At 37.9% G+C, this 11,157-nt stretch overlaps 1 protein-coding gene across 3 annotated transcripts; it reads right to left on the bottom strand.

Moving 5' to 3' along the window:
- Window positions 1-8,093: 8,093 nt before the first annotated feature.
- LOC149266927 (protein TRIGALACTOSYLDIACYLGLYCEROL 1, chloroplastic-like) lies at window positions 8,094-10,149 on the bottom strand. 3 transcript variants are annotated; one of them, XM_089431245.1, is made up of 2 exons: window positions 9,871-10,149; window positions 8,094-9,752 (listed from the first exon to the last, which is right to left on the bottom strand). In XM_089431245.1, exons 1-2 carry the CDS (start codon window positions 9,971-9,973, stop codon window positions 8,464-8,466), a joined length of 1,392 nt encoding a protein of 463 aa, XP_089287371.1. In that variant the 5' UTR covers window positions 9,974-10,149; the 3' UTR covers window positions 8,094-8,463. The 3 variants fall into 3 exon arrangements, with proteins under 3 accessions (XP_089287371.1, XP_089287360.1, XP_089287364.1); XM_089431234.1 differs by having other exon boundaries at window positions 8,094-8,343; window positions 8,453-10,147; XM_089431238.1 differs by having other exon boundaries at window positions 8,094-9,774; window positions 9,873-10,147.
- Window positions 10,150-11,157: the final 1,008 nt, after the last annotated feature.

The raw sequence follows: 11,157 nt of genomic DNA, 5'->3' as shown, positions 1-11,157 counted from the left end.
CATCTCCTAGGGTTAGGTTTTTGGATGTTTAGGATTTTCCACTATTTCTTAATAATAAATAGGCCTTTGAACCTCATTGTAACACAGTTCAGAGGCATGTAGCCGCCACATCTTTTCTCAGAGATAAGCTACCATCGCCCGAGCTAGTCTTATTTCCATTTTGTTTGTAAGCATATTTTTTAGTATTTGATATTAATGAAATGAAGTGTTATTTCTACTGCATCTTTGTATTTATGGTTATATCTATAGTTTGTTGTATTCCTATATAAATCCAGATCAAATAATAAGTCATGCTTCCTTCAAATCCCAAGCAATCTCATTCCTCAAATTCTGGAATTTGTCTAAATTCTCAGGCCCTTTTTAATTTATAATCAAAATACATGAAATATTTACATGTAAGAGGGGAAGTTTCCCAAAGGGTTTGTCACATTGCGAGTCACTCAAACATGGGCCACGTGTTTGATTCTTAGGACACATTGAGGGCATGTATCAAGGTTAGAGAGGGAAACTTATACAGGTTGAAGGGCAATCATGTTCAAGATTTGGTACATGATAGTGACAACTTGTGCAAGTTGTAGCACGGGAGGTTGGGACACCTACACTACAAGGCATTCTTGATCCTGAGGAAGATTGCCATTGGTCTACTAGATTTCAGTATTAAGCAATATTTTGTGTGCAAATGGTGTACACTTGGAAATAATGCCAAGGTTGTTTTTCCAAACAACAGAGGTAGGTCCAAGGGGATCTTGGATCTCATTCACCCAAATGTGTGACTCAAATGTGTGTGGACTGATGTCAATGGCATCAGTTAGGGAGAATAATATTATATCATGTTCATTGATGATTGTTCCATAAAAATTTGGTTCTTCATGAAGACCAAGGATGAGGTTTTTCAATCAGTGTTAGGAGTTCAAGGCCTAAGTGGAGAAACAAACATGCAAGAAGATCAAGGTCTTAAGATCTGATAATGGAGGTGAGTAAACCTCCAATGACTTCAAGAATTTTTGCAAGGTGGCAAGGATCAAGAGGGAGATCACGGTCTCGTACAACCCCCAACGGAATAGGGTTGCAAAAAGAAATTGATCCTGCCAAGTCTATGCTACATGACCAAGTTTTGTTTATGTTTCTTTAGGCAAAGGCATGTAATACTACAGTGCATGTATAGAATGAGAGTCCTCACAAGATAGTGGAGGACAAGACTCTTGAGGGGACATTCATAGAGGTGAAGCCAAAGATAAGACACTTGGGGATATTTGGTTGTCCAATAAACATCCATGTTCTTTTGGAGAAGAGGACAAAGCTGGAGCCTTTAGGTTAGGATAGGATATTTGTTGGAAATGGCGAGACCTCAAAAACTTATAGAATCTTCATACCAACACAGATGAAGACAATTGTGAGTAGAGTTGTTAAGTTCAACAAGAACTTGGCATCTATGAAGTCTCATGAGTTGCCACCAATAGTGATAGAGTACGAGGAGTAGGAGGCTCTAAAGGTGGAACAATGTGCAGAGACTTTCAATTCAAGGAGTAGCTCCTTCTAGTTCTATTAAGAGACCTTAGGTGTTTGAGTAAACATTGAAGGATGCTCACGAGCATGTGGAGGCTCCTAAGAGCACAGTCAAGGAGAGCAAATCTTCAAAGAAGTTTCCAAGCTACATGGCATTGATCAGTGGCATCATCGAAGAGGAAACAAACCAAGAGGTTTGGAAGAAAGTCATGGTGAAAGATGGCCCATGGGACATTGTGCCAAGACCAGAGGGAAGCTAGTACCAAGGGGCTCTCCAAGAAGTATCATCCTCACTAAGAGTGAGTGTTGTTGATGGTAGCATCAGACAAGTACTTCCACAGAGGTCGTAGTATCTAGACTTATGGAAGTTGTCCCAAGGTATCTTAACCTTGGCAATTACTTTAATTAATGGCATTATTAAAGTAATTTTTTATAAGAAAATGTGAGTTCACATAATGAAATGCAAAGGTTATTTGCATTAATGAATAAAATGAATCTCAATCTTTAATTTTAAGTGATCTTGAAATCTAATCTCAACTATCAATCACTTAGGATATTAGGGTTGTGGAATTGTTCAATAACTCAAACTTATAGAAGGAAGCCTAGGCTAAAGGAGAAACAACATTTTTTAACACAAGAAGCAGAGAGATAATGAGCTCTTAGTGATTGGGTGTAGAAGGACTTTCACCAAAGTATGTAGGGTTTGAGGAAGAGAGCAAGGAACAATGAGGAAGAAGAATCCATATCTGCCAATAAAGATCAAAGGATAGACATGTAGAGGGTTTGATTAGTTGAAATCTCTCCAGGCTTTGTTATATTTGTATAGTTCCTCATAGGGTTATTTTTGCACGATGGGAGCCCTTATATGCAGAAAATTCCATTAATGAAACAATAAATTTGAAGGGCATAAATCTGTGCATGCATGTGGATGAGATTGCTTAATGTGCTTCAACTATTTATTTTATTTGTGTTTAAATCTTAGGTATGCTTTTTATTCAATAGATTTACATTAATAAGTAATTTAAGGCAATAAATGTGCAATTAATAATTAAACCAGTTGTAAACCAGTTGTTGCGGTTAGAAATTAACCAAAGTATTTGGGTCACCCATCCAATAACTCGATGTAATACAAAATGCACAATCAGAGATTCTCTCCCTCACATTTAAAAGTCATAAGTTAAAAACTTAGCCTCCAAAGGTCTAACCAATGAAAATCCAATGATGGGAAATGGGCGATGGAAGGAAATGAAGAACGCAGATGTGAGAAAACGGAGGTCTGTAAACAATGGAAGACAGGGATGGTGGAGGCCATCGGAGATGGGATGGGTCCGACCACCAAGAAGATAAAAAAAGTCAAATAGATAGAATACAACTTAAAGTAATACTTTTGATTACAACCAATATGACCAATGTGACTAGCTTGTTTTCATTTGAAGATAATATAGCCAATATAATGCATTTAGCTGGCAATACAAACATTATGTTTTGCACAAAAAAGTAAATGATAAAGAAAATATTTGGCTAAATAAGAAATTGGGCTTACATAAAGTTGAAATCACTAAGTTGAAAGAAGTGTGTATTTCAAATTAAGGTTTGAAGGCTGTTGTTGATTTGAAATCTTTTGTTATTGCTCAAAGAAAGTCAAAGATATATTAGCCAAGAATAACCATGCTTCAGGAGAAAGAAGTAGAGGAAGTATCTCAGGTGAAATATTGGCAAGTGCTGGAGACTAAGTTACTGTTGCTTGTGCAATCAATGCAGACATTGATGGGTGTTGAAGCAAAAGAATTTCGAGACCCGACTGGAAGTTAATGACCATTGAGAAGAAAGACTTGGAGGTTTTTGAAGATTGCACCGAACCCTAGAAACCACTGATTAAGTTGCGAAGGTTAAAAATGGAATTCGCTTGTTGATGGCATGTTTATATGTTTTCCATGACAATCTTAAAGTTTTGATGGAATGCACTACAAAGTCCAACAATATGAACAACTCCAAGAAGCTGAGGAGAGGAAGACTGCTCTTTGGCAAGAACAATTGTCACAACGCCTGACAGTAGAGGAAAAGATTATAGGGATTCTCGAGTTTATGGAAAAATGATATAGACTTGAAATAACATGTGGAGTTAGTATTGAATACTCCTTAGCATGTCATGTCTGCTTTGAATAGCTTAGGAAGGATCATTTCTAAGCAAAATGCGTGTAACAATTTTCACAGAATTTGCTTGCCACTGAAACAGCTGAAGAATAGCCTTTTGAAGCCAAACTATTGCAGGCCAAAAATCAGAACAATTACTACAAAAAGTGTCAGACGCATCTAAATATGACCAGATGATGTTCCACAAAATTAGAAATTCATAATGAATTATTCACTAAGGATCAGATGATGATGCAGGCTACAATGCAAACCACGAGGATAGGTTGCTGTTTAGAAAGTGGATTGCAAGGTTAGGTTGGCATAGCAGGACAACACCAGTAAGTAGTGTTAGATAAGTTGCAGGTTTTGATGCAAGGTTGGGTTGTGAAGTGTGTAGACACCACAAGGTTAGGTTGCAAGGAGCCAATTCATCACAGGGTTTGCTACAGAACATGCAGATATTGCAAAGGTAAAGGGATGACAGATCAAACAAAGAAGCTAATAGGTACAGGAAGATGTAGTTGCTGAAGCAAAACACACACAAAATGGAAACATAAGCAGTTAGAATTTGAAATGATTACCATATTTTGTAATTATGTCTAGTTAGTAAATTATTCTAATTCATTTTGTGTTATAACTTGAGCCCTTGATGTGAAGTGAATCAAGTAATTGCATTATGTACGTGCAGCTAATTGAATCTTACACGATGCAACTGCACTCTAGTTAACTCTGTTGCATTTTCTGTGATGGAATTACAATTGCACTTGGTTAAGATTGTACGACGTGAGTTCTATTGTATAATCCTCTAATGAGCTAAAAGGTTATGCTAGGTATTGTAACACCAACGGATATTCTTATATGCCCTTGCCACAGTCAAATTTGATTGGGCTTCAATACCTCTCTAAATGACCCTTCCATAATGATGACTTATATCAAGATCTTTGAGACCCCTTTTCCGTAACGGATTGACGCACTTACTGAAATATGTTGACAGAACTGGCTTTCCTTAAAGCAAATGGAAGCCAAATACAACTTAGAGAATGATTTAAAGAGATGATATTTAATGGTCTACTATGATGTTAGGAAAAAGTCAATGAAACTGGACAAAATAATTTTGATGTCTAGGTTTGTCTTGGCATATAATAATTCAGAAATGCCAAGCAGGCAATTTGGATCAAGAAGCACAATCGAAGATAAAAAGCTACAAACATTATGGTTAAGGGTAGCAAGGCATTAAAAATGGCTTAAACAATTTATAAAATTAGATTGTGTATGAGAAGGTGCCAGATAAAGAGATCAATGTAACATCCAAAAGAGAAAAACAAACTGCATCCACGATTTACCACAAAGTACCTTCAATAATGCTTTCTGGACATCTAGAAGCTGAAATTCTCTGTTGTTGATGTTGGCCAAAGATTTTGAGCTCTTTTCCTCCTACAAACAGAGGATTTTGCTTTCATAAAAACCTGAACTGTCACGATCTTCTGGATCAAAAAATCACTAGACAAGAATTTTTGATCTCAGAATTTTGTGATCCATATTGATTTTTTGAAATTGATTTTCAGATTAATCACATCATCAATATTCATTGGTCGATGTTTCAAACCCTCTATTGTGGTTCATCCTCAGGACCTGGCAAAAGTTTCATCATCAAAGGAGATGTCTTGATAGAGAAAATAAAACTGGTGCCTTTCACTTACATAAGGTCAAGTTTAAACCACCAATAAGGAAGATAATATCCATATTGTAAAAGATGTATATGAATATGTGGAATAATCAGATATATTCACTAAAAAAGTAATGCATACAATGTAAAATAGAGATGAAGAATATTTTTGAAAAATAAAAAGGCTTGCTTTCTGGTCCATAATGATGGGTGGAGTATCCACTCAAAACGCCGGACAGGGAAATTTGCTACACAGTTCACATCTGAAAGATTCTGACAAAATGTTAGAAAACGTTCTTGAGGAGCTCAATTCTGACAAAATGTTAGAAAACCTTCTTGAGGAGCTCTATGAACCAAAATCAAGACTATAACATTGTCACATGCATATTTGTAGCATCAACACAAAGTTCCGCTTTTTAGATAGTTCTGGACCCACTATAAAACCAATCTAGCCGCTTAGAACATGTATCATATACTACTAAGAATTTTCACTTCTTCAAAATAGAGACTTAATTAACCATGGCTAAGAGCATAGGATTATCACGAGGAGCTGATACGAAAAATGCGAGATATATGCTTAAACAAGGTGCTTAAATCCCAATATGGCCTGATAGATTTTGTTTTCCTTGCTTCTGATAAAGGACAACAATACATGAATTATAAAAGAAACATGCGTGCGTTCACATAAGCATCGTAGTTCAAATTCAGTAGTCACTCTAGTGCACAAGCAAAAAAATTACATCAAATTAGTTATGCTTAGCCCAAAGAAAATATAAGTTATGCTTCGCCCAAAGAAAATATTTTGAAGACCCAAGCTGCCATTTCACAGATTCATTGCTAGTTGAGCGTATCTGTAAAAGATAAATTTATTAAAATCATGCTTCCTCATAAAATATACATAACCAAAGGAACTAAAATGACCTAAGCAGTTAGAATTAGATAGTATTAGAGGAAAAAAATGGTTTCTTCGTATACAACTTTGGATTATGTAAAGAACTATTTGGTGAATGTTCAACAACGAGAATGAGCATATATGAAGAAATGCCCAACTATTGTTTCACGAGAAAGGATCCCAAAATCATGACACTACCGTCATATAAAGAAAAACAACCTTCAGAAATAAAATGAAATCCTGACAGCACCCAACAAATATTTCAACGTTATAGACAATGCTCCACGGGGACTCACCCCCCAAGGGGTCTAGTTTCCTCGCTCCCCCGTGCTCTGGAGACTTGGGGACGAGTAGGGGACGTTTCCCCATGACCCCAAAAATGAGGAAACTCAAGGGGGCGTGCCAGGGATTCGTTTCCCTTTCCTGAGGGGACGTTTCCGAAAAAGGGGACGTGGGGGGACGTGGGGAGCAAGAGGGGGCGTGGGGGGACGTGGCACATGTTTATGCAAAAAAAACAATTTTCATTAACTTAACCCTAAAACTAATCTTTAATTAACAGTTAAACTAAGCATAGGGTTTTGGAATTTAACTGTTTCATGTTATAAAAACAACAGGGTAAACACATAACAACACACACAGACTTCGCGCGCTGTGTGTGTTGTTATTACTAGATCTGATCACTCCCATGCATGGAACCTCGATGGCATCTGTCGGAACATTGTAGATTGTAGAATGGACCCTTGATATGGCTATCACATTGGTAATGTGATTTGGTTATTTGCAGGAATTTTGGAGTGCACATATTAGACAGAATTGAAGACAGATCTTGAGGATTTCTATCACTATGAACCGTCGGCCCTTTGATTAGACAAATTCTGGGTTTGATCCAAACAAATTCATTTATCTGTGGTTGCTGCTCAATATTACCATACACATTCTGTGCGGAGATCATCCCTGAAGTGGTTACTCATCAATGCTTCTCTGCTTCTCTCAAAGCTCGGCTCTTCAAGATTCACTATGGATGATCAACATCAGAGGCTCCCTCTTGTGAAGAATTCAGTTTGTGACGATAAGAATTATTAGAAGGCAAAGAAGTTCAGCATCAAATTAACTTAACTTTTGTGTGGCAGTGCTTGTTTTTTAAAAGACACACCGATCACGTTGAAGTATTTTTTATTTCTCTAAGTAACCCTAACTGGTGTCTTACAAGTATCTGTATAATCAAGTTACAGTAATCCTTGAGGTCATTGTAATTTGAATTTAAACAATAGTTTCAAAGTAAAGGAGCAGAAGCTGTAATACATATAGCCAAATTGTCAGATATGGAAGCTACAGGTTTAGATTGCAGATTTTTGGAGTTATGATAGAAGTATGAGTAATGTTCTAGACACAAATGTGCATCAGTGGACAGAGGCATCAGCATCTTGTTATGCCATCAGGAGTCTGCACAACAGTCACTCTTCAACAAGGATACAATTGACAATAGAATTCACACGAGCATAACAAAACACTGTTGTTTTGTATATCCTTGTAATTGATACTATGTACAGATGGGCAAAACTCACCAATGATTATAGCAGTTTGGCCTAGAACTGAACAGAGTTGCCTTGACAACATATTGTTGAAGTTGCAGAGGACAGAAGTGTTAAGATTCTGAGATTAAGATCTTTTATTGATAACAGAGATGCAGAAGAATAGATCTACAGTGATCTTCTACAATGACATTGTTGAGGTTTGTTGTGTATTATGAGAATGCTGAAGATGGTGGTATTGCTGTCTTTGTATTTTGTTATAATGTATGATTATAAATTAGAATTTTAAATTTATTATTTTATATGATATTAGAAATTTAGATAATGATATTCATATCAATGATCATGCTTTGCAGCTTTTCAATTCAAACCAAATTGTCATAGTGGACTCAATTAATAAATTATATTTTATATTTATAAGTTTTTAAGACCTTGACGCTCCCCACGTTTCCTAAAAAATAGTGGGGAGCTTTTGCATAGGCCGCTCCCGCGCCCCCTCGTCCCGGAACCTTGGTGGAACATTGGCTATAGATCTATATTTATGAAACATCAAAATGCAAGCTTGTCAGATGGCTGCTAACTCTGCTTCGCTCGCTGTTCAGGTGACAATGGCTCTGCAACAATTTAACATAAAATGATTGCAATAAATTCTTTCTCAAAGAACATGCATATTTTAACAGCCAGTTTACATATGCACATGTTGTCAAATGACAATAGTCATACCGAGCTAGAAACTAGCCCATAGCAGCCTTAAGAGCATCTCCTGCACCTTGGAAAAAGCACCATGACAGCACAAAATCTGCAACGAAGATACAAACTAAGGAGATTACAACTGCAGAAGTTGTAGACTCCCCTACACCTTTTGCCCCTCCTACAGTTGTAACTCCCCATGCACAACTTATTACAGAAATCAGTCCACCAAAAACTGTAGATTTTACCATTGCACTGATAATGTCCCAGGGGTCCAAAGACCTTCTTGCAGACTCCAAGATAATGTTGGCACTTACATTGTAGACTCCATCAGCCAACAAAACACTAGCAGCTAAGGATACACTGAAGCAGATCAAGGTCAAAATTGGCAAAGCCAAACAACACGCCAAAACCCGTGGAATTATAAGGTAATCCACAGGATCTGTTCCCAGCACCCTCAATGTATCAGTCTGTTCAGATACCTGCATAGTGCCCAACTCTGCAGCAAACGCACTGCCAACTCGGCCTGCAATGATGATAGCTGTAACAACCGGGCTGAGCTCCCGCGAGAAAGCGAGAGCCAACACTCCTCCAACTGATCTAGTCAAGCCCAGTCTAGTAAACTCCCTCACAAACTGAATGGTGAAAGCCATCCCCACAAATGCAGCTGTCAGCAAGCAAACTCCAGTGGAACCAGGCCCAACCACCTCAAGCTGCTGGAAAACATTTTTCGAATGGATTTTGCCCTTCAAAACCCTGGCAATCACCTGACCTGCTATCATCCACGCGGTCAGAGCTCTCCACACATATCTGGGTGGTGTCCATCCCTGCAGAATTGAACTCCCTACATCTTGATCTACAAAATCTCCAGATTCCTTAAGTTGTGGATGACAAACAGATTCATTAATTGCTGCCAAAGATTTACCCCTGCAGACATGATGTTTTAGTTTAAGTACCGTATTTCCATCTGGAAATGTGTGCTGCATGACATGGACTTCCCTAGCCTTAGATGCCAGGTTTAGAGGATAGCTATTCAGGTAAAATTGCCGGTTACGTGCAGCCAACCCTTTAATGGAGTAGCTATTTGGCCAAAATCGCCCAGGTACAAAACCTGACCTCATTCCTTTGAAACCCATGCCATTAGGGCTGCGCAGACCACAACCGGAATAAAACCCTGGTAAAGGATTTATTACCAGATCGACCTTACCAGAGAACGACGGCCGGAAGGGGCCACAGAAGCCATTTTCAATCCCAATTCCCGATCTAGAGTGACTGTACAATGTTCGATGCGGGCTATAAGATTGATGGACACCAGGGCGAATCCAATATTTGTGTGCCCAAAGGTCCATGTTCAGCTAAAGCTCATTGGCAATAATTTGACATTACAACGCCAATCACAGATAAAAATGCATGCAAGCCTGCGCAGAATAATTAAGGTTATTCGTTTACATACCTAGAAGAAGTGGGGACGGTTTTTGAAGTCCCTCGAGCACTAAATTTCTTCTCCTGCTCCAAATTGGCTTGCAAATGAGGGGAAGCGGGGGCTGCAGCCATGAGCTCCTCTTCTCTGAACTAACCCTGTTAAGTTCTTAGGATTATAACGGCTTGCAAATGAGGGGAAGCGGGGGCTGCAGCCATGAGCTCCTCTTCTCTGAACTAACCCTGTTAAGTTCTTAGGATTATAACCAATGTTGCATGAGTTTTTGGAACGTGGGAAGGTTCGGAACTTTGGTAAGGGTGGCTAGAGTTGCTAATCGGGAGCGTTAATATTATATAATAAAAAAAATATAAAATATAAAAATATAAAATATTTTTTTAATTATGTAATTTATATAATTATCAAAATTAATATTGAATCAAAATATTCAAACATTAAAATTAATTTAAATATATAATATATAATATCTCTTATAAAGTTATATATAAATATATTCTGTGGGTGTCTCTCTTCGTGAGTCTCTTCCTTTTATATATATAAAATATTAAAATGTCAAGTTCATTATGACACATGACGAGTCTTTGAAACAATCTGGCTTAAAAATACAAAGGAACAGTTTTACCTATGTTTCTCTAGTTATTCTTAAGAGAAAAAGTAAAGCAACTCTAATGTTTAAGCATTGACTGCCACATACAATATGCAAACACAATCTTCTGTGATATATATACATAAACAACAAAAGAAATACTCATCAACATGACATCCCAGATATCGCCCTTACATCGAGGTGCCACACACTTCCTTAACCCATCAAGGGATTGCTCCAGTTTCTCAATTAAGGATATCGGTGTTAAGGATGTCTTTGGCCTTTCTTCCTGCGAAGGTTTCAACTTAGGCTCATGTTTTGTGGGTAGTTCAGCATATTTCTCTAAAAACTTTGTATTCCCCAACCTTAGGGAACGCCAGAACTCCAAAAAAAATAGTCTTCAAAGCTCCCGGAACTTTCCCAAGCTCCCATTGCAGCTCCTGCTGAAAAGGGAACGTTCCCATATAGTTCCAAAGTTCCCGGGAGTGTGGGAACCATTGGAACGGGTTTCCCAACTCTTGGGAATGTTTCCCGTGTAACATAGATTATAACTGGTATTGCAAACATTCCTTCGTTTCACACCTTGACCATGCCTCAAGTTTAACTTTAGACTGACAGAATATTCGAAATTTTATGGACAAAATGTCCTCACTGTCTTTAAGGCTACTCTTGACCGGGAGGGCTATTGTAAGACCTCCAGGCACGACCGCGGTT

Source organism: Pinus tabuliformis, chromosome 6 (assembly GCF_031772625.1).
Source record: "Pinus tabuliformis cultivar Carrire ecotype Pingquan chromosome 6, CPIR1, whole genome shotgun sequence".
Classification (NCBI taxonomy): domain Eukaryota; kingdom Viridiplantae; phylum Streptophyta; class Pinopsida; order Pinales; family Pinaceae; genus Pinus; species Pinus tabuliformis.
The sequence above is the reverse complement of the archived record's forward strand: the minus strand, read 5'-3'. Positions and strand labels throughout refer to the sequence as shown.

Excerpts from the sequence above, each read along its gene's own strand:
- LOC149266927 (XM_089431245.1), bottom strand. The coding sequence starts at position 9,973 with ATGGCTGCAGCCCCCGCTTCCCCTCATTTGCAAGCCAATTTGGAGCAG. Across the intron at positions 9,753-9,870 it reads CGTCCCCACTTCTTCTAGGT|ACAAATATTGGATTCGCCCT; the intron begins ATGTAAACGAAT and ends ACCTTTGGGCAC.